The following is a 21,936-nucleotide window of genomic DNA, read 5'->3' as shown; positions in this document are numbered from 1 at the left end:
CAGGGTAAAAGCAACAAAAGACATGGGACCACAAAACCATGTCGATGGCTGGCTGCACATCCCTTCCAGCTTTCATCCGAACTCATCCATGGCAGACAAACAAACACCCGCAAACGCAAACACACCTCCGTGCAAACAACTCATCCGAGCGACTTTCGTTCTCCTTCGTCGCTTGACTGACAACGGACAGCGGCAAAATGCATTAAGACCTACTTTCCTTTTATAACCGAATATTTAATCGCCCTTTACAGATGCATTTTAAAGCGAATTATTATTTGGATTTCCCAAAAAGATCACATAAGTATGCTAGACTATTTTACACAGGATACCAAGTTACATCTTTAGTATTTTCATTTTTCATGGGGAAGGAATCCTTTTAAATTGCAAAACATTTCTTATATATATTATAGATTATTTTAGGAAGAGATAGCCAACTTATACCATAAATTTAATGCTACACTAAACCTCTACAGAATAACATTTTTCAAAAACTAGTTAAAAGATGTAAAAAATTTCTTAAAAATATTTATTTTATTATCTCAACCAATGGGTTTAAAAAATTGAAGTACTCCTTTTCAGAATCACAAATGTGAAGAAACGCTATAAAGCTCTACATGGAATTTATGTGTCTCTATGTACGTGGGTAACATTGTGGATTTCATTAAGCTCACAAGGAGTTGGTGAAGCAGGGTAGCCGGGAAAGCTGGGAAAACGGGGAAAGCGGAAAATTCAGGAGGGACCTAGTGGGTAGAGGAGAAGGAGCAGCTACTCAAGTCGACAGCGACTCCCAGCGGCACCTCAACGAGCTAACAAAGTGCAAAGGCTGCCAGGTGAAAGATCCTCTAGAGAAGCGGAGAACTGGAGAGTTGCTAGAAAAGGACAGATGGCGCAGCTCTCGAGTGTGTGTTTGTTTTCATTTCTTTTTTGTTTGTTTGGGTGGGGGATTTTTTAAGGGGGCGGAGGAGGATGGGTGATGGCAATGCGCATGCAAAGTGCTTTTTTTCCCATAGCAAAAATTTAGGAAAAATATTTCCACAAGTTACATTTGTCCAAACGGTAAGTGGGTCAAGCCAGTTCCCCCATCATCCAAATATATGTATCTGCTCAGAAATTCAATTTATTTGAAGAGCAGCAGCAGCTTAAAGAAAGCAGGAGGAGACTGAAAACGACTAAAAAACATTGGCGTTGGCCAAACTAAATTCACTTTAAGCAAATCAAATTAAAATCAATTAAAATTAACTAGCAAGCAGCCGGCAAACCAAAAGCTTCCCAATACCCTACCACCACCCACATCAGTTTGCCCCACTCGCTTACCGATCAACGCCCATTGGTATACACTAGGAAAATTCTGTAACAGTTTTCCAAATACCAAATAAACAAAACTATTTCCAGTTGAGAAGAAAAACAAATAGATAAGGCTCTACAAGAAATTATAACGATTCTGGGGCATACTTTTGCCAACATTTTTAATCTTGTATTTTTAAAAAAACAGATATCACACATTTTCAAATGGGCGTTGTTTCACTAGGAGTTCTTTTATTGGGCGTTATTGCATGCACTCTAATGCTTTGCCATTTTAATTTAAGAAATCTTAATCTTCTTATAATTTAAGAAGTAGAACAATGATATTTTCTTAATATTTAATCACAAGTTTTTACTAATTCACTGTACTAAAATGTTTTCAGTGTACGCCTCCGCAACTAAGCGAAATACCAAGCGCATGAATCATGCATTTTTCGCTTTTTGCCAGGGCGCTCTTCTTTCTCACCTCTTGTTTCTGCATTTGTTGCTTCGGCGGTTAAGGTGCGGCAATAAGTAAATTGAGTCGCCCGCTCGTCCCACCGAAAATTCCTAGATAAGCGCAGACTTTTAGGCAACCCAGCCCCACGAAGAACAACAAAAACCGACCACCGAAAACTTCAGCGAGTAAATGACACGGCGAAAACGGGGAAAAAGTAAGAAAGAGACCCACTGTTGAGAAGCCGAAAGAGACTGGTACATTATGTGCGAGTCCAGGTGAGAGCTGCTCGATTGTTTGCAAATATTTACAACACCTTATCGGCACGTACAAATGTTCACACATATTCACAAGAGTCAATTTCATGCACTGCAACCATCTAATCTTGAGACAGTGAAACTTTCTTAAAGAACTTTCTCAATAAAGTTTTCAATTTAAACTCAAACCAAATGTAAAGTGGAATATGGCATGGTCTTCTTACTTTATCTTAATAATAAGTGCAAAACAATATCCTCTAACGAAATGTATTATTCCAAAAAATATAAACATCATACTTGGGAAATATTACTAAATAGAATATCATTATCATTAAGCGAAATGGAATATCATTATCATTAATATTGAATCATTATCAATATCATCATTAACATCATATTTGGGAATAATTACTAAATATAGAATATCATTATCATTAATATTATATATATACTATATATTATATATATATTATATACTTGGGAAATATTACTAAATAGAATATCATTATCATTAATATAAAAATGTCATTATCATTGACATGGTTTAGAAAGGCTAGTATTTTTTAAGAATAAAACGTTCTTGAATCCTTAAGCGAAATGAAATATCATTATCATTAATATTGAATCATTATCAATATCATCATTAACATCATATTTGGGAATAATTACTAAATATAGAATATCATTATCATTAATATTAAATATCATTTTCATTGATATGGTTTAGAAAGGCTATTATTTTTTAAGAAGAAACCGTTCTTGAATCCTTGAATGAAATGGATAATCATTATCATTAATATTGAATCATTATCATTGATATGGAATATCTTTAACATGGATACTCCAATAATATTTGCAGATGTTTTGGATGATAAGACTACCCTATTTTGCCACAGTGCATTCGGTGCTGATCACCCGTAGGCTTTCAGTGTGCGCAGAGAATGAAAAGAGCAGAGCGTTTGGGTTGAGTCACCGGGGCGCTTTTAACGGGCCCACTCACCTGGTGCGGCCCACTCACACTCTCGAATTGAAGGTGTTGATCAACTGATAGTTAGATACCCGTAGATAAAATAAAATGAGAGATTAATTGGGAACGTGCTGCGGGCCCGCTGGCGCTGGCGCCATCTAGCGGTGCAACCGAGGCGTAACCGAGTTGTCTAGCCAAAATAACTAGCAAGAAATTAAGTGCCGCTCGACACACTCAATTTTCCCCCATATATTCCCACTTTCCTCAACTCGCCCGCACTTTCGGCAAACAATGGCAAGGCAAGTAGAAAATTGTGTTAGAAACATTTCAAGTTCTTCATTTTGTGTGCGGTGCACATCTCGGGTTGTTTTTTTTCTTTCAATTTTATTGGCACAAGGTTAGAAAAAACCAAAAAGAAGAAGACCCAGGCAAACTGGCCAAGAAGAGGAGCAAGATGAGGCACAAATGGCAAAGTTTATTATGCCATGGCTCATTGTTGTGGTGTAGTAAGTACATATGTATGTGGCCCGAACCGAAGACCCAAAGTGCAATGAAACGAATACGAATGCAAATACGGTAGAAATTCTGTGAGACAGAGAACCTTCACACACATACGAGTATGTTCCTAAATGAATTTGGGGAAAAATTCAAGTTGAATGAAATTGTTGGTCGGAAGGTAAAATGTTTCCTTTATGCCGTCGTAATTGAAGCTGAGCAACAGTTTGCAACCACATTTTCTTAGATTTAGATGGGAGCAACTCTTTAGACTTCTTAAAAAGTGTTCAAAGTCAAATAAAGATACAACGCATTTATTATTCCCCCAAAGTTACCAGTATTGATAGAAACTTTTAAAAAAGACTTAATTATCAATATGGTTTTATATGTGCAGATGATTTCACTCATGATAATATCACTCTTTTTTATACGATTTTTTACTGAATAATATTTCAGTTTATATTTTTTGTATTCTCTACAGATTTTTGTGACTTTCTTATCAACCTAAATGTATGCTATAATATACTTTGATCCCGAGAGTCCCTTAAAGAAGTGACAAAAGAAGTCTCTTCAATTTTCATATCATACTTTAAGACGCCCTGTTTGGTGATTTCAAACCTCTAGAGATTTCTCTGGCCCTCTATTTCGTACAATTAGAAATGGGGTTGCTTATAAAATCTATGGGGTAATGCCCAATATCAATGGTGCGAAAAGCATTTAGCCTTGAGATTCGCAGAGTTTCAGGCTTAAGATATCAGGTATTGAGGGATGTTTAAAACGGGGATGTTCCCCACAGAAAGCTCAAGTAAAATAAATTTGGATAAGGGAGTGCTACGTCAGAAGAAATTTCATGCTGTGCGCACATTCACAGTTTTTACGGCTAGAAAGCTGAAATAAAAAGAGAATCTCAAGCGAAGAATAACGCACACGTGCACAAAGCTTAGGACTGAAAGAGCAGAAGAGAGGGGGGCAAGAGAAGAAAGACTGGAAGAGAGAGAGGCAGAGAGGCAGAGAGCGAGCTAGACGCGCTCAGCTGAGCACATGACGCTTTTAAGCGCGACTTGAGGCGTGGGCGGCTTTGACAGCTGCTGCTCACGTCATAGTTGCCCCACACAATCAAACATCTACCACAACTACACGCTGCAGATGCCGCAGCTTCTGTGCGTGTGTGTGTGTGTTGGTGACCATACAATTTTTTGTGTGGTCCGCCTCTTTGTGTGGGTGGCGCTTACAAGGCTGTTTGCTGCACATTCACAAAGGCCCAAAAGCAGAGCGGCCAAAGCAGAACGCAGCTGTTGCTTTTGTTTGGCAGCCCAACAAAATGTTTTTTAGAAAACCACTGCCACAATTCAAGACCCACCTCCACAGCGCTGCGCCACGCCCCCTTCCCCCGCCCGCCCACGCACAGTGGGAACAACCTTGCGAAGGGCAAACCATTACACCAAAGCATAAAGCAGAAATGGAAAATACAGAGAAACTTCTGTAAAGCTGACTTTTGCCAACATTTTTAAACTAAGAGGTTTAAGACCACTTAAAGGGTCGCCGGAAAGTATGCTATAATATAAAATTTTATAATTTGTGACACTTTTTTAAGTGGTTTTAAAAACTAGAGTTTTTAACCATATCAGTTTTTTTTACTACATTTTTAGAGTAACTAATATAACTCGGTCAATTAAAAAGGCATTTTTTTTAAATATATGTATAGATAAAAAAAAGTTTTTCTTAAAATTAATTTTTACCTATGCACTTTAATTTCTAAAGATGGTTGAAAAATAGGGAGATATATTTTTAATATATTATTGATAACAATTTTTTTTACTTTTTTTTATTTATTTCTAGAATTCGGAAAATCAACTTATTCAAAAGTTTTTCTTAAAATTAATTTTTACCTATGCACTTTAATTTATAAAGATGGTTGAAAAATAGGGAGATATATTTTTAATATATTATTGATACCAATTTTTTTTACTTTTTTTTATTTATTTCTAGAATTCGGAAAATCAACTTATTCAAAAGTTTTTCTCAGTTACCTACATAGAAAAGAATTGAAAGATGTTTTTTGGGGGGTTGTAGTCCCTTAGTGGGTCTTCTTTACAGAGGTTCTACTGTACCATTGGTCTTTGCAGTGCAATGCAAAAATGTCGACGCAGCAGCGGCGGCAACGGACAATAAATAACTACGAGCGGCGGCTGTGACGTTAAGTAGCTTAGCGTAGTAAAGGAAAAACTTGGAGAGCAACAATAAACCTCGTACAACAACAACAACTAAGAGTACAACAACAACAGCGGCAAATACAAACTATATTTTAGCGCGCAGTTGACTTCATGAAACTAATTGCAAGCAAATGGACAAGCATAAATTCGCCTTATGGCCGGTTCAGGAAAAAAATAAGTAAATAAAAATTCATAACCATAAGCAAAAGCGCAAAAACAACAAAGGAACTGCGGTGAAATGTGTGTAGTTGTTGTTATATTCGCTGTTTGTTGCTGCCGTGTACAAATCGTTGTACATAATTGTTGTTGTAGTTCATTAACGTCAACACCGCCACGCTCAAGTCGTTTTTCTGCCGTATTTCGCCCTGTGTGTGTGTGTTGGCCTCTTTGGTCTTTTTGGCCTGGCAAAAATATTTTTTGAAATAAGACGCAGCGGAACTGAAATATTGTGGTGTTTAAAGGGTGATATTTATGAACTCTATGAATCAAATTTTTTTTTATTTCTTTATCACTTTTAAATTATTTTAAAATGTAAAAAAAAAACATACATATGTATGTATATTTACATATGTTTTACATGCTATCAATACTTTTAATGTAATATACTTTTTGTAAAGTTAAAAAAAAAACTGGATTTGCATAAGATTTAACCTGACTTTAAATGACCTGTTTAATATAATTAAGTATTGTCACGAATATGTACAATGTACATGTTTACATAATTTAGGTAGGTAGGTTTTTTGGTTCACTTTAACAACTCTGCACTGTATAACAATATTACATAAATTCCAATCAGACACGAACCAGCTAACGGATCTTTGCTGTGTAAAAAAACAGCGGGCGAGAAATAAAATTTGGCAACGATTGCGAGAGAAAGAGAGAGCCTTCGAGAGAAAGAGAGGGGATATCCAATCGTGGGCGAATTTGCTACACAGAAAAAAAATTCCCATACATATTAAGATTTTCCATTATTATTTTCATATTTCATCCATTATAAAATTGATTACAAATTCAATGAAAAATATCAAAAATATATTATCCTTCATTTGATAAAATCATTTAAAATATCACTGATCCTTCACTATTTAGTTTAAAAAAAACCTAATAAAATCATAATTGATTTCATAAGCTTAAAAATGGTCATCTGATCGTGGTATATGCATTTTCCTTCTGTGTACATGTGCCACCGCCGGCGTCCCATAAAAATGTGTTGTTTATGCTTTTGGCCAACTGCGGCGGCCAATTTTCGCCCGCAAGATTTTCGCATTAAAAATGGCTCGGGCGAAAAAAATACGAATGCGAAATGATCGCCTGGCGCAGCTGCAAATTCTGATCAGAGCGAGGGAGTTCATCGCTTCGTCTCTTTTGTGTTTGGCTCTTTTTTTGTTTGTGGCGTTAATTTCTTATTTGATTTACGGCCGAATGTGGGTGCGAAAGAGACAGCAGGTCGCGCAACTGGTTAAGGCACAGAAATCAAATCACAGCTTATGCTGGCAATTAATTATCAAGTCTCATAATCGCCATTCATAAATAAACAAAAAAAATAAACACACACACACATGACAATCCAATAAAAGAATACTTTCGCTTTTCTTTTGGAGCCACAAAAGAGATACCAAAATTATGTAATTCCCGCGTTCGTGCTACTTAAATAATAATAACAGTTAATGCCAAAAAAGAAATAAGCACAAAAAGTGTAACAGGCACCCACACATAACTAATTTTCTTATTGGGAGGTGCGGCCTACACACACACACGCACTTACCTTTTGTTGTTGTTTTCCCTTTTTTTTATTTTTTTTGTATTTTCGTTTGTTTGCCTTCGCTCTCTTTCGCTCTCCTAGCTGCCGTTTGGTTGTTGCTGCTTCTTCTTCAACTTTGGTTCATTCATACAGTAGATCCCAAATGTTTCCATTTTACCTTGATCCTGCCATCAGGATTGCATTTATTTCGACCAAAGCGGGATCCTTGCCTTTGTTCACACACAAATAAGCTTGAAACACACACATGTGTGTTAAATATTGGCTAATTATATGCCAAAATAGCAGCAAAAACTCGCGACGCGACTTTATTATGATTTCTCACATTCTTTCAGAAAACCACAGACACGCACGCACTCACACCGACACACTCACACACAAACACTCACACTAAGTGCAACTGCCGGCGTTGTTAGAGCGAGACGCAAGATACGAGACGAGAGGGGGACGAGTTGAGCAAGAAGAAGACGCCCACGCCGCGAAGCAATTCGAAATCGTTAAATATAGTATTTACTGCATGCACTTTCAGCGGAGCTCTCTCACTGTTTCTTATTGGACGCTCGTTGAGTAACTGAACCCCCAATTGGAATTCTTGGCCAAACAACGCAAACAGCTGATGTCGACGCTCGTCGAGTGGGGATGTGAAAAATATATCGATACATCGATTTTTTTGAATTAAAATAAATACTTATCGCTATTTTATAAATATATGAGCTCGAATCGAATAGTGGTGAATTAAAAGCGCCCTCTGACCTTTTATCAAGGAATACAACCAAAACGTAAGTGCAATCAAACGTTAAAGACTCGATTGGAATTATCGGCCAAACAACGCAAACAGCTGTTGTCGCAAAGTGTTCAGAATGTGGGGTGGCGCTGGCGGGTGTTGCCATATCGCAGCATTTAGGAGTACCATGTTTTTAAGGGGCCCGCTTACACTGTAGTACAGTTTTGAAGTAATGGCGTTGTATTTCATTTATTTATTATTATATTCACATAGAGGGGATTTTTGCTTCAGAGACTCTATATTTATATCGTGATATGGCTTTTGAATAAATATAGAAATTACGATATTATTTTAATGTTTTTCAGTTGGTCATAAAATAGCATTACGATACCTGGTTACCCGTGGTAGCTCCGTACCTTATCGTACCTCCGTACTTTAATCGAATTAAAGTGTATCTCAAAATATAAGGCCCAGTTCGTAAGATTGATTATAAATTGGTTATTTTATTAGCCTTGGCCTTTTGTATGGCCTTCTTGATTCTCAGCCGCTTCCGATTCATGGTCTGAAATGGGCTAAAATTATTAATTAATTGTAATTATAATAAATAAACAAAATTAAATTTTTTACTCTGACAACTGATTCTTGGCTTCCAAAATGGAGTAACCGAATAAATAGACCTAGTAAAGTTGCATTTTAATTCTTAAGCTTGATTAAGCATTTTTAATTTTATTGTATCTATTTGGCGTTTAAATTTATGTCGGCCACAGCCTGGAGTATGGCAGCAATGGACCCAGTAAGGTCCCAAACAAATGATGCAAGTTCTAATTTGAACCGAAAATATAAAAATAGTCTAAGCTCAGTATAAGGGTCAGAGAATTTAGATGCAATGGGCCTTTTAAAACCATACAAAGTCCAGGCACTTATTTTTTGTGGCAGGGAGAATAAGAGCACATTATTTAAACGTTTACTGTAAAAAGCATTTAGAACAATTCAAAGAAAGCATATTTCGGGAGCACCAATTACCTAATCTATGTAGGTAATTTTGGGGAGTGCACAATCCAAAGTTGAATGAACGGACTTGATTTCTTCTATTATCCCTTCTCTCTTCTTCCTCTATTTTAAGGCCAAGAATAGTTCAAAGTTTTTCAAAATTTCCTAAAACCTATTCCCTATTAGTATGAATACTTAAAATCCCAAAACCAAAATTTTAGTATTAATAAGACTCCCTAAAATATCGATGGTGCGGAACTTGGGAAGCAAGTCGGTAAAGCAGTTTACGCCATAAATATGGCGGGCTATGTGATGGACTAAAAACTATTTCGATACACTAGGAAGTAATGCATTATTACTATAGATTAACAAGGACGAAGGATGTATATATGTATAGGTCGGGCTGTTGCCGGATTAACAGTCGAATAGGACTTATAGCGCCTCCTGATATCGAGTAGCTATCGTTATCGAATACGCACACAAGTCGAGTAACAGCACTCGATATTCGATATATCGGTCAAAAATATCACGATATAAATATCGATATAGAGCTTATGATATATTTTTCACATCCCTAGTTTCAATTTTGTTCCCGAAAAAAGTGTAAGTCCGCAGCCGAACGGCTAAAGAAAGTTGTAGAAAAGTAGGATAGTTGCAAGTAAGAAATACATAATTAAGAGCGCATTTAAGTCCAGAAATAGTGAAAAAAGTAATGTTGATGCGACAACGCCGCACACCTACACACACAACGCTCCGGCACACACATACACAAGTGGCTTGCAAATGGCGGATGCGTTTCCAACAAAAAAAGGGAAAAGAAGAAGGAAAAAGAAAGGCTGCATCGTAAATGTGAAATGTTGTGAAAATTGTTGACGTTGCAAGTGGCTGGAAATCGGCAGAAAAACCGTTAGAGAGGGATGGTGAGAGAGAGGGGAAGATAAAGAAAGGGAGAGCGGTGCATGTGTGTGTGTAAGTGCAGTGCGACGCCCTTTTGTCTTGAGAGGAAAAAGGAAGCCACTATTTTATTTATCGGTGTGCAATTATTCAAGCTGCCAATTAGCGGCCGACATACTTTCACTGTTTTCTCATTGCTTAATTATGAGCAAAAGGGACAGCTGACTGGTTTGATTTGCCAAAAAAATCTCGGCCGCCGCCGTCTGGCCTAACACCCCCCCTCGTCCACCCCTTCATATTTGTCCGATTTAATCAAAGAAAAAGTCAAGAAATGAGGATAATTGATGCGCTGACCTCACCACACACACATAAACATATGCGGGCTTATCAAAGGAAAGGCAAAGAGAGCTTGAAAGAGAGAGAGCGGGGAGAGGCGAAAGAGAGCGGCTTGCAGTTCAATAAATCATTGACTCAAAAACGTTCGTCATCGGGGAAAACCAATTGGTAATCAACAAAATGCCATCGCCGTCGACGTCAGCAATCAATAACCATTAACCGCCAGTCAAGCTTTAGACAAAAATGATCAATTTGCCTATTTATAGTCTTTATGCGTCACTCCATTATTTAGCACAACCTTCCATCTGTGGACCAAAAATCTTGGGGGAAAACGAACTTGGAACTTGACGCTCCCACGCAGCCAGAATAGGAACACAAAAACAAAAGAAATAGAGAGAGAAAAAAACAACATGCCACGCTCTCTTTCGCACAGAGAAAAATAAGACGGCATTGCATGTTGCATAAATATTACAGGGGGAAAAAAAACGAAAAATAGGGAGCATAGCTTTCTAAAATTAAAACACTTGAGCCGCTGAAAATAGCAGAGCAAAAGAAATGCATTTATGAATAAATAAAGGAAAAATAATGAATGAGTGCGAGTACGCTCTCGCTGTCGGCGGCGAAAAGAGGGCGAGAAAAGCACTTGCACCGTTATCAGTGATGTTGCCCCCAAAGAGAGCTATAATCCGTCTAGTTTTTAAAGTTTAACAAAGTCGTCATTGATTAAATGAATTTTGTGTAAAAAAAACTGAAAAAGAAAGTCTGCAGATATATCTACTTCTAAAGAATATCAGGGTGCTGCCCCCAAAAACCTTACAAAAAAAGTCTAGATTTTAAATTCACCAAAAAACTTAATTGATTGAATGAAAATTGCGCTGAAAACAAAATTGATGAAAAAAAATCATGAGAAATCTTTAGTTGTGCCTTATATTCCAATCAGATTTCGTTTATTTAGCTCTAAACGAAATATTTTTGTAACCCTTATTTTTATTTAAATCCTTGTAATTGTAATTTTTAGAAAATATTTCTATTAAAAGTAAAGGAGGTAGGTTGTGAATTTTCGTAAGATATATTAAAAACTTGCTATTTCAATGGCTAGCTGGCTTAAGTGGGCAGGCATACACGTAAAGCAAGTGAGTTACACTGGGCGTATACTTGACACAGAGAAATTCCACATCTACCTACATATGCATGTACTACATAGCTGAAGAAAAATGTCCAATTTCTCATCTCTGACCGGTGTTCACCGACAGGAGAGAAATTCCATGTGCCAGCGAGTGCGAGTGTGTGAGTGTGCTGCGGGCAGGCAGCTAATTGAACACTGGGGCGCCGTGAAGGGGGGGAGGCGAAACAACGGCACAGAAAGATAGAAGGAAAAACGGGAAAATTAGGCCAACTGTGCAGTTCGATGCCAGTTTGTCAGTTGGTTGTAACGAGGCCGAGCAGCCAGCGTGTTTTGCATGCTGTTCGACCATAATACATAATTATTTATAGATGGCCATAATGATAATTGGCAGCAAAACTTCGACTTTCACACACACAATACGCTCACACCCAGACGCTCACGCTGGCAAGTCACTCACACACGGGCGCTTTTCTTCCGGTTGATGACCTTTACCGGCGTTTTTATTGTGCCCGATTCTCTTTGGCTTTGGCTCTCTTCTGCTGCTGCTGCTGCTGCGGCTTCTTCTTCTTCTTCTTCTTCATCTTTCCCTGCGCTACGCCCGGAATTTTCGAATTGGAATCGAAGTCCGCTGTCCGGACTTACTTTCCGGACTTTACTTTCCGTTAAATGCCATCGATTTGTTTGACAGCAGCAGCAATCGAAACAGAAACCCGTTCTCAATGTGTCATTAATTATTAATTGAACTTTGTAGAGCGCAAACACATGATTGTATTTGAACAGCCCAACCAACCGGAGAAATGAATGTCGGCCTCAAAAGCGCAAATAGGCAATAAAAATACATTGTTGGGTGAAAAAGTTCTTAAAGAATGGTTGAAAGATCCCCAAGATAGCCAACAAAGAAAGACCTTGAGAGATATTTTCAAGCATCTCTTGTATATTATTATAGAATACTTCCAAAACCCTTTTAGTTCTGATGTTCTTAAATGTATAACCAACTAGAATCAATCTTGTTTTAAATATTAAAAAAAACAGTTCGCCTTTAAAAATGCACATATTATTTTGTGATTTCATCGATCTCCACATCATCACGTAACCCCCAGTATTTTCAAAGCCCCCCCTAGAATAGAGTGAATATGGACAAAAAGCGAAACACAGTCGGAATCTTTTAGCCAGAAACATGACGCGAGCAGGCAAAGCTGAAGAAATAAGAAGTACAAAATTAACAAAAAAAGAAATACCCGACCGACCTGCCAGTTATCGCAGGCGTAGAGAGCAACAGCCTTGAATTGAAATTTTTGCAATTTGTGAATTCTTCCACCGAGCTCTCGCGGAGCCAGCGAAATTTCAAGTTTTGTTCTAACTGTTTGTGGTGGGAGAGAAGAGAGAAAGCTGAGAACTGAGAGCCCCAGCACACGGAGAAAAATTATTATTAAAAAAAATTATAATTAATGGATAATTAATATCAATCTGAGATCTTCGAGTAGCGATACAAAAAAATTCAAAAAAGTTTAAGTTAAAGTTAAACGGTTTAACGTTAATCATTTTAAAAGTACGTAACAGAATATATATATTATTCTTTAAGTTTGCAAAGAAATTATAGAATCTTTGCTTTAAAAGATACATTTTTTAAAAATATTGAATACTTAAATCGTATTTAAAATAATATTTTAAACATTTTTAAAGGTCCACTTCGATACTTTTGTGTATAGCTTTAACATTTTTAAATGGAATATAATTTAAATCTTTAACCTTGCGAAAATTTAGTTATTCTTTGATAAAACAATCCGAATTGGACATATATAAATAGTCTATAAATAAAATCCAATCTCAAATACGTCATCTGAACGATTATAAGGAATTGATTCAAGTGTAGAGAGCCAAAGAGAGATCGTGACCCAAGCTCTGCTGTGAATCTTTTCACTGGCTTTTTGCCATTCGCATCGTGGCCATCGAAAGAGACTCGTGGAGTTCTACGGATAAGATAACCAGTGCTGAATTTTTTCCAGTGAGCGAATCGGCAAATTTGCATACGTGTGCGTCAGAGTCTTGACTTTGCTTTATTTTAAATTGTTATTCTTTTTCCGATTTTTCTTGTAAATTTTTTGTTTTTTCAATCTGCGTCAACACCTTTTGGTTGCAGAATATACCTTTGTCTACCAACTTTCGTTCAAGGCTACGCAGCAGCTGCTTCATAAGCTAATTTTATTCCTCGAGACTTTGTCAGCTCCTCTCGGCTACCCCGGAATACATTTTGCAGTCTGAAAAGGTCTTGGAGGAATCGATTATTCCAGCGGGGATTTTCCAGTCGTCCTTCCTACACACAAAATCAAATTCATCCAAGTGACCTTTTTGCCCGAAATTTGAAATTCATGTGAATTCAATTGCGAGTTGGGCAAGCGGATGTCCACTGTATAATCCGGATTTCCAGGAATATTGAGCCATTCAACAGTGCATTTGTTTATCTCAGCAGAGCAAACAACAATAAAATTATCAACCGCCGACCGTTTTATTAATATCACACGTCAAGCAACTGCAATAACAACTTAGTCATACAAAAAGAGAATTCTGTATGGGCTTTTGTGTCATTCTCCGGCCGGTAAACCGATAAGCACGTACAACTCAAACAATCCGATTATATATAGAATAACTGCCATTAAACGTAGTGTCGTTGATCCGCTAATAAGTGGTCATTTCTTTGGTACGATTTTTGGTCTTTGAGCCCCACGTCATCAGTTTGTACTGCATAGCTAGCAGCAGTAATGTAGCCAAACACTGATAAGGCCAAAGGAACTGAAAGCCATATTCACAAAAATTTCTTTGATAGCAAAAGTTTAAACGTGCGACCTCAAAAGGCATTTCTAACATTTCTACACTTCAGATTATTTTTTGCTTAGCTAATTGCTTTATAGAAGAACGTGGCCGTAGTTCGGGATTTTCCCCTTTTATTGAAATTGTACCTTATCTTTAGAAAACTGTTTTCAAATAACTTTTTGTTGCTCAAAAAATAATTTTATAATCACAGTTCAGGTTGTCTAGTTGAAGTAATTGAATTAAACAAAAATGTTTAAAATTATTAATTTATATCTCCCTATTTAATCCGCAGCTTTCGCAAAGGAGATCTCTGAGAAAAACCCACGGCTGAATCGGAAAGATATGCAAATATGGACTTCCACATACTGATCGTCATCGGTTGTGTGGTCAGCGCCTCGCTGCTCTCGTTCCTGTTCATCAACAAGATCTTCCGGCGCAAGACTTTCGAGGAGGTGGTGGCCGAAAAGCGTGCCCTCAGCGCCAATTTGTACAAGGCGGCCGGCGGAGCGGCCACCAAGAAGCCCAAGAAGAAGGAACTCAAGCGCGAGAAGAAGCAACGTCAGCGGGAACAGCAGCGGGATGTGAACAACGAGCCGGAACCGGAGGAAGCTGAGGACTACTCTGATGGTCAATCGGAGGGTCAAGGATCGGTGGCTGATGAGGAACCCGGTCTGTCCAAGCAGCATGTGGAGTTCGAGCCCGATGCAGAGATCCTCACCGAGCAGCGTCGTCCCAGTAGCGTGGCTGAAAAGGAGAACCAACCCTCAGTTGCCGGCAAAAAGGGCAAAAAGGATAAGCGCAACGGAGCCGGCAACAAGACTGCTGGCATCCTGGTCAACAAGAACGAAACTGTGGCTGTCAAAATTCCAGCCACTTCAGAGGAGACACCCACTCTGAATACTTTTGAGACCAAGGTCCCCAAGGATGTGGTAGAACTGAAGAAGCAGGAGCAAAAGGAACGCAAGGAGGACAACAACAACAAGCAGCAGACCCAGAAGAAGGTCGGCGGTGGTAACGTGGCCAAAAAGGAAAAGCCCGCAGCTGCGGAGACAGAGGCACCCGTTGTTACCAAGCAGATCCTCAAGCAACAGCAGCAGCAGCAGAATGGATCACCCAAAACCCAACACAACCAGGCCAACAACAAGACCAAGCAGCAGCAGCAAAACAAAAAACAGAACCAGAAGGAGACCCTCACGGCCAAGGATTTGGCTCAGGCTTTGGACAAACTGGCCGAACACCAGAACCAGACCATTGGTGTTAACGCGCTGATGAACGTGTTTTCCCGTGCTGAGCTGAATCGCTCAGAGATTCAGATACTTATCGACTATCTGCTGAACAAGCAGCAGGATATGCCCTCGTCGCACTCCGAGTGGTCAGATGACATCTGCCAAAAGCTCAAGCGTCAGCTGGAGGAGAAGGAAAAGTTGCTGGCCGAGGAGCAGGAGGCCTCCATCGGAATTCAGGCTAAGCTGCGCGAGCTGCGGCAAGAGGTTAACACCGAACGCGCCCAGATGCACGCCCGCAACCAGGCCTACGTCGACAAATTGCAAAGCAAAGAGCAGGAGCTTACCGCCCTTAACCAGGAGCTGTCCAGTCTAAATGACAAGTTGACTCTGGAGCGACAGCAGCTACAGGTAAGAACAAACTTATACGTGTATAAAGTTTATTTAATGCTAATAATGATTCGTTATCGAATCAATTATTCTTATGAATGAAGATATTTATATAAATATATTTGTTTGTCCCCATTTCAGAACCTTTTAAGGGAGAAGCAAGCCAACTCGCAGGATCTGTTGCAGTTGCAACGCTTGCAGCAGGATCTTGCCCACAAGGAAAAGTGCCTGGCCGATATGACTGCGTTCGTTAACGCAGAGACTCAGCAGAAGAACGAGGTGATTCAGCAGCAGGCTCAGCAGCTGCAGGCCCTTGAGCTGCAACGCGACGAGCTGGAAGCGCGCCAGAACAACAGCATCTTTGAGCTGGAGCAGCGCAAGCAGCTGGAGGCGGAGAACGCCGAACTCAAGCAGGAGTTGTGCGCCGTCGCGCAGGCGCAGTCGGAGCTGCAGCGTGTCCACGCCGCCGAGTTGCAGGAGCTGCGTCAGGAGTCGTCCGTCCTGGAGGCCAACAACCTGGCGCTCAACCAGCATCTCACTCAAGCCGCCAGCAACGCCGTTCAAGCCACGGCCGCCCAGTGCGAGCAGGCCCAGGCCCAGACCGAAGCGCTGGCCCAGAAGCAGCAGGAGCTGAGTGTCCTGCGCTCGCAGGTGGACTCGCTGACGAGTGCCCAGGCCCAGCAGCAGAATCAGGCCACCACCCTGCAGTACCAGCTCCAGGAGGCGGAGCAGCGAGCTGAGCAGCTGCAGGCCAAGGAGCAGCAGCTGCAACAGGAGCTTCAGGAGCAGCGAGAGAAAAATGACGTGAGTAGACTTTAACAAGATATTTAACTAAAGTAATTATATATAATTTAAACTAAACTTACCCTTTCAAATATCACATTCGTGTTTGTATTGTCGCTGTATTTTGCATCCGCATATATACGTTCGTTCTTTCCTGCATCCTTTACTAATTGCCACGTATTTGTGTTTCGTCAGGACGTGCGTTCGAAAAATTGGAAGTTGATCGAAGCGTTGCAAAATGCCGAAGCATCAATAGCTAAGGCAACGGCCAAGACGAAAACAAATACAGCGCAATCCGTAGGCGTAAGTGCATGATCTCTGCCAGCACCTTGCTTTTTATTATGATTTCGTCTGAAAACTCTTTTAGATCGAATCATTTTTATATAATTCACGCATCAATTAATCTTTGCAGCAACAACACAAAGAGCTGCAGCAGCAGCAACAGAAGGCGGTGGCCGCCAATGGTGGAGGAAGTGCCAGCTCAGCCAAGAGCGAGCAGCAGAGGATCCGGGATCTATACCAGCGCCTGTATCCCGAGGCAGTGAAGGCGCAGTCGGGCAATGCCCTGCAAGCCTCCTTCGACCAGTGGCTGGAGCAGGTCCTGGCCACCCATGTCAAGCAGCAGCAGGATAAGCTGCGGCACAAGCTCGAGGCGGAGAAGCCCGAGAAGCAGAGCAGCAGCAGTAGTCATAAGTCCACACAATCAAACAACAATAGCAGTAGCAACCACAATAATAGCACCCACAACAATATTAGTAGCAATAATAGTAGTTCGAATAGCCAATCCTCCTCCGCCGCCGCCGAGCAGCAGGAGCTGCACAAACAGAACCTGCAGCTGCGGGAGTGCAACGACAAGCTCACCCAGCTGGTCACCAAGACGGTAAGAAGTTCACCCTGGCTAATGCTCATCAGGTGGTCAAGTAACCATATTATTATTTGTACAGACCAACACATTGATGGACTTGGAGGAGCGAGCTCGCGAGCAGGACGAGCACTGGCGTGGTATTGTCGAGCAGAAGGAGCAGCTGATCCTCACGCTGCAGCAGCATGCCTCCAACGGAGAATAGGTAAGACGTATGATCAATACATACCAAACTTCTCATTAACATCGATTTTCTCATTGCAGGACATTTAATGTCGCATAGAGAAAAGAGGAAAAGGAAGGTGGAGGCCAACAACGACGATAAACTGACAAGCAACCGCAGAGTTTGTCCAACTTCCATAACAACAGCAACAAAAAGCAAAACACAACAACTCTAACACCCTATTAAGTTTAAAGTTAATGTAACAAGAGAAAGGCGAGGGAAATTAAGCATGCCCCCACAACAACAGCAACATTCAACATTTTATAGTATCGAAAACCAACAATTATGAGAATGAGAACTACGGAACGCTTTAAGAAATTATATACACATTACTAAGGCAAGATAATGATAACAATCGAAACTTGTGCAATGTTAAACGAGAAGAGAAGAAAAGCTAGCGAAGGAAAAGCCAGACTCTGAACACGTGAGCAGGCGATTTCCACCTAAGCCCTCCCCAAAAAAAAGATAATTAAACCCGGAAAAATCCATTGCTGCTGCTACTTTCCAACTATTATTTATCCCATACTTCGCATGCGACTATTATTTTTTGTGTTACACTTGCATTTAAAAACGCGCTATAAACAATTGTATATGTATCTTATGTTAAGCGAATGAATTTAAAACCCAGCTACTTAAATGGCAAATCGACAAAAATAAAACAAACAAAATAGTATGAATGTATGTACACTTGTATTTTGAATGTTTTCCATAATTGTTTTCTGTTTCTACGTACTTTTAATTTCCGCCGCGAAGCAGCGCAAAGTATTCAAGCCCCAGAAAGAGCAAACGGCAGCAGCAACATTTAATTAAGCGTATATAAACAAGAAAATAACTATTTTTATATAAAAACTGAATGAGAAACTATCTTATAAGTAAACGCAAATTAAACACGAATGCTAATAGCAATTAATTGTCAAAAACCTGTTGCATGCGACATACTGATTAATTAGGCAAACCAACAAATTCAAGCCCATCAGCAACCACAACAAAAACAAAAGAATGAGCTATAGCTGCATTGTAAGGATTTATGATGTTTAATTTACGATAAATGAGATTTAAATATATACACACACACATATGAGAAAGACATTTGACCTTTGACATTTGACTAATAAATAGTTGAGCTTTCATGCTTAATTACTGGTGGCGGCTCTGCTTGGGTATCTGCAGATTCTGTAGCGGAATGATCATATGGAATGGATACTGCAGCAGTTCATTGCACGATGGACGCTTTTTGGGATCCAGCTGAAGGCAGTTCTTGGCCATCTGCAAAGAGCGGAGATCGTTGTAAAAAACCATATTTATAAAGAAAGTTACTCGGAATTTAATGAATTAATTTGATTTTACTTCTAGTTCTCTTTTATTATTTGCAATTCCTATCGAGTATGGAAACATCATCGCTGACCAACTTACATGAACCAGCATGATGGGATAGTAAGGCGGAATGGCGGGAAACTCGATGCTGGTACTCGGAGTGGCGATTGCACTCATCTTGGCATAGATGTTCCGGATGTGGCCGAAGGGCGTCTTTTGGTAGAGCAGCAGGTAGAGGATGCAGCCCAGCGACCACACGTCCGACTTGGTGGATATCTTGATCTTGGGCTGATTAGCTCCGCGCATTGGACTGTTGCCCGTGGAGGTGTCCGTCAACGCCTCCGGACTGATGTAGTTGAAGGTGCCAGCCTGTGAAAATTTGATGATGCTCGTGGAGTCCAAGGCAATATTGCTGGCGATGCCAAAATCGATTAGCTTCAGCCTCCCGCTGACCATCAGGAAGTTGGCCGGCTTTAGGTCCGAGTGGATGACACCGTTCTGGTGAATGTAGTTGACCGCCTGCAACATCTGGTACAGGATGTTCATAAGGCTATAGAGCGGCAGGGCGGTGGTGTAGCTTTGCAGGATCTTGTTTAGGTCGCAGTCGCCCTTCTCCATAACCATGTACAGCTTGGACTCTTCGCGAACAAGTTGGCTGAAAGAGTGACAAAATAAGTAGGGGTAATCAAAGAGTTTTAAGAGTTCCATTGCAGATCACCTATCAGAAAACAGTTTCAACTCACTAATCATAGAGCGCCACAACGCAAACGTTTCCCTGCAGCTTTGCCAGCAGCTTCGTTTCGTTGAGATAGCCCTGCACCACTTGGGGATCGGCCTGCAGATCCACCACTTTCAGGGCGAACTCGTCCCCAGAATCCGAGCGACGTGCCAAGTAAACCGAGCTGGAACCACCGCAGCCCAGCTGTTTGGCAATCGTGTATTCGTGGTTTTTGATTTTCAGTATACTAGAGGTCTTGGAGGAGTTGGAAGGCGGTTCTGGTTGGGCGGTAGCTGCGGGCTTCGACACCATCTCCTTTGGCTCAACGATCTCCTCTTTGGTCGGCACAATATTCTTCTCCGACTCCCGGAACACATTATCCAGGGACTTTTTGGATTGATTTTTTGGAGGATCTACTTTTTTCGGAGGCTCTGGAATGTCCGGACTCTCGCTGATGGTGTCGCAGAGCGAGAAGCTTATGCTCTCGGAGGTGACAGGAGCTGCTCGACTGACGGTCATGGGCGTTTGGAAGAGCACCTTCTGCGCCCGAAAATCATTGGACACCGCACTGCGGCTTTTTCCAGCTAGGGTGGAACCAACGGTTCGTACTTGGGGGGTTATAAAATTAGCATCCGGCTTAGCCTTAGAGGATGTGCACATTTCATTGCGCAGCGGCGTTTCTGTGTCCTGGAGTGGGCGCCTTTCCGTCGCCGCTGGGATCGTGGGCGCTGGCTTCTCCGACTTCGCAGCAGGTGATCCCTGGCTACTGCAATTGATGCCCATTTTGTTGAATCGCCCAAGGAACGAAAGATTCGAATCGGATTGCTTAAGAGGAACGGCGTTGGTTGATCGTCGGGTGTGGATGCTGCCATTACTGTTCGTTAACTCTTGGGAGGGGCTCAGAACAAAGGAATCGTTTAGGATGGCGCAGTTTAGGTTGTGATTGCTCTTGACGTCCTCCTCCTCGCTGTCCGATTCCATCATGGTCAACTCGGATACGCGACGAGGCCTAAAAAGTTGGAATGCTTGGTACAAATACATATAAAATATAATAAAATACTTAAAAATGCAAAATTGCAGCTGAAGGTGGTTCCCTGAACAAGTGAGAGTTAAAGGGGATGGAGGATCACTTTTTTCTTAATTGGAATCGTTGGGGAAAAGGTTCGATATCAGCTGAGTGGTAAGGGTTTTTCGAAAAGGAAATCTTCAAAGTAAACCTTGTTATTATAAAATGTTTTGATGGGCGAATCGAAAAAATAAAAATTGAATCTAACCTAAGGCGTAGAAAACCACCGGATGGATCCGTACTTCCTGTTTTAAGGATTATGTTAAAATGGAAGAACTGAAGCACTATGGGCCCCCTTATAAAATGATTCCTTGGAAAACGGGAATACATTATGATAGAAGCCCTTCAAGTGAAAGGAGTTCCCAAAGGATACGGTGATCTTAAAAGGGTAAACCTGACACTGTTCGATGTTAAACCATTTCCTACGGATAACCCGGTCCTTACAGCACATTCACGGGCATGGGATAGGGCTCGTTCTCCTTGCCCCTTGCCGGGATCTGGAAAGACGCCACCGGCTGCTGTATTGCTTGTGCCGCCGATCGTGGTCGGTATGGCGTGTTAAAGTCGTCCTCCGAGTCAGAATCCAGTGCCAGTGCCATCATATCCTTGGTGCGACGCGGCACGGGCGTAGTCATCTTGCGATCTCTTCGATTCTACCCGATAAGCAAACAGTTAAGAATCCAATTTAATTGCTTAAATTTAAGGTTTAAATAGAGCTGGGTTCGCCACTCACGATGATATCGATATATCGGTTACTTGGGTTTTGTAAACAATATCGAGGCCTTAGTTTCGATAGTAACCGATAGCGCAAATGGCTGAGGCTTGGTTGAGACCCTGATATTTTTCCGTTAATATTCGGATATTCCGAATACACATTTGAAAATAGCCCATCACAGCCAACAAGCTTCTTAGGTATTCATCTGGGTAATCACAAAACTTCTTATTTTCTATCACAGTGTAATTAGAAATAGGGTTTTCTGCATTATTATTTTACTTCATATTTATATTTAAAGGACTATAGGAATAATTGTTTTTTTCGGTCCTGGA

General features: G+C 40.6%; 3 protein-coding genes across 12 annotated transcripts in view; 1 reads left to right on the top strand and 2 right to left on the bottom strand.

The window, feature by feature from the left end:
• The window catches only part of LOC119549470 (serine/threonine-protein kinase par-1), a 60,854-nt gene extending 52,857 nt beyond the window's left edge, over window positions 1–7,997 (bottom strand). For 2 of the 7 annotated variants that reach the window (XM_037857613.1, XM_037857619.1), the window contains exon 1: window positions 7,436–7,996. The gene's annotated coding sequence lies outside the window, so the exon portion shown is untranslated. Of the gene's footprint in view, window positions 1–7,435 lie in introns of all 7 variants that reach the window. The other 5 variants (XM_037857581.1, XM_037857604.1, XM_037857626.1 and 2 more) reach the window with 5 other exon arrangements.
• Window positions 7,998–9,723: 1,726 nt separating this feature from the next.
• Window positions 9,724–18,484, top strand: LOC119547734 (putative uncharacterized protein DDB_G0271606). 4 transcript variants are annotated; one of them, XM_037854742.1, is made up of 7 exons: window positions 9,724–9,746; window positions 14,603–15,944; window positions 16,065–16,727; window positions 16,902–17,009; window positions 17,119–17,586; window positions 17,651–17,773; window positions 17,833–18,484. In XM_037854742.1, exons 2-6 carry the CDS (start codon window positions 14,661–14,663, stop codon window positions 17,771–17,773), a joined length of 2,646 nt encoding a protein of 881 aa, XP_037710670.1. In that variant the 5' UTR covers window positions 9,724–9,746; window positions 14,603–14,660; the 3' UTR covers window positions 17,833–18,484. The 4 variants fall into 4 exon arrangements, with proteins under 4 accessions (XP_037710670.1, XP_037710661.1, XP_037710651.1 ...); XM_037854733.1 differs by lacking the exon at window positions 9,724–9,746 and adding an exon at window positions 9,757–9,801; XM_037854723.1 differs by lacking the exon at window positions 9,724–9,746 and adding an exon at window positions 13,438–13,532.
• Window positions 18,485–18,898: 414 nt separating this feature from the next.
• LOC119547756 (dual specificity protein kinase TTK) lies at window positions 18,899–21,617 on the bottom strand. Its single transcript, XM_037854763.1, has 4 exons — window positions 21,334–21,617; window positions 19,849–20,832; window positions 19,205–19,760; window positions 18,899–19,057 (listed from the first exon to the last, which is right to left on the bottom strand). The coding sequence occupies exons 1-4, from the start codon at window positions 21,522–21,524 to the stop codon at window positions 18,929–18,931; spliced, it is 1,860 nt and encodes a 619-aa protein (XP_037710691.1). The 5' UTR covers window positions 21,525–21,617; the 3' UTR covers window positions 18,899–18,928.
• Between the last annotated feature and the right edge of the window lie 319 nt (window positions 21,618–21,936).

The sequence above is a fragment of the Drosophila subpulchrella genome, chromosome 3R, assembly GCF_014743375.2.
Source record: "Drosophila subpulchrella strain 33 F10 #4 breed RU33 chromosome 3R, RU_Dsub_v1.1 Primary Assembly, whole genome shotgun sequence".
NCBI lineage: Eukaryota > Metazoa > Arthropoda > Insecta > Diptera > Drosophilidae > Drosophila > Drosophila subpulchrella.
This window is presented reverse-complemented; position numbering and strand designations above follow the sequence as displayed.

Bases quoted from the DNA above. Each gene is read 5' to 3' on its own strand.
- LOC119547734 (XM_037854742.1), top strand. From the start codon at position 14,661: ATGGACTTCCACATACTGATCGTCATCGGTTGTGTGGTCAGCGCCTCG. The intron at 15,945-16,064 runs GTAAGAACAAAC...TCCCCATTTCAG, and splicing joins TGGAGCGACAGCAGCTACAG to AACCTTTTAAGGGAGAAGCA. The intron at 17,010-17,118 runs GTAAGTGCATGA...TAATCTTTGCAG, and splicing joins ATACAGCGCAATCCGTAGGC to CAACAACACAAAGAGCTGCA.
- LOC119547756 (XM_037854763.1), bottom strand. From the start codon at position 21,524: ATGACTACGCCCGTGCCGCGTCGCACCAAGGATATGATGGCACTGGCA. The intron at 20,833-21,333 runs GTAAGGACCGGG...CCAACTTTTTAG, and splicing joins CCCATGCCCGTGAATGTGCT to GCCTCGTCGCGTATCCGAGT. The intron at 19,761-19,848 runs GTGAGTTGAAAC...TCACTCTTTCAG, and splicing joins GTTGTGGCGCTCTATGATTA to CCAACTTGTTCGCGAAGAGT.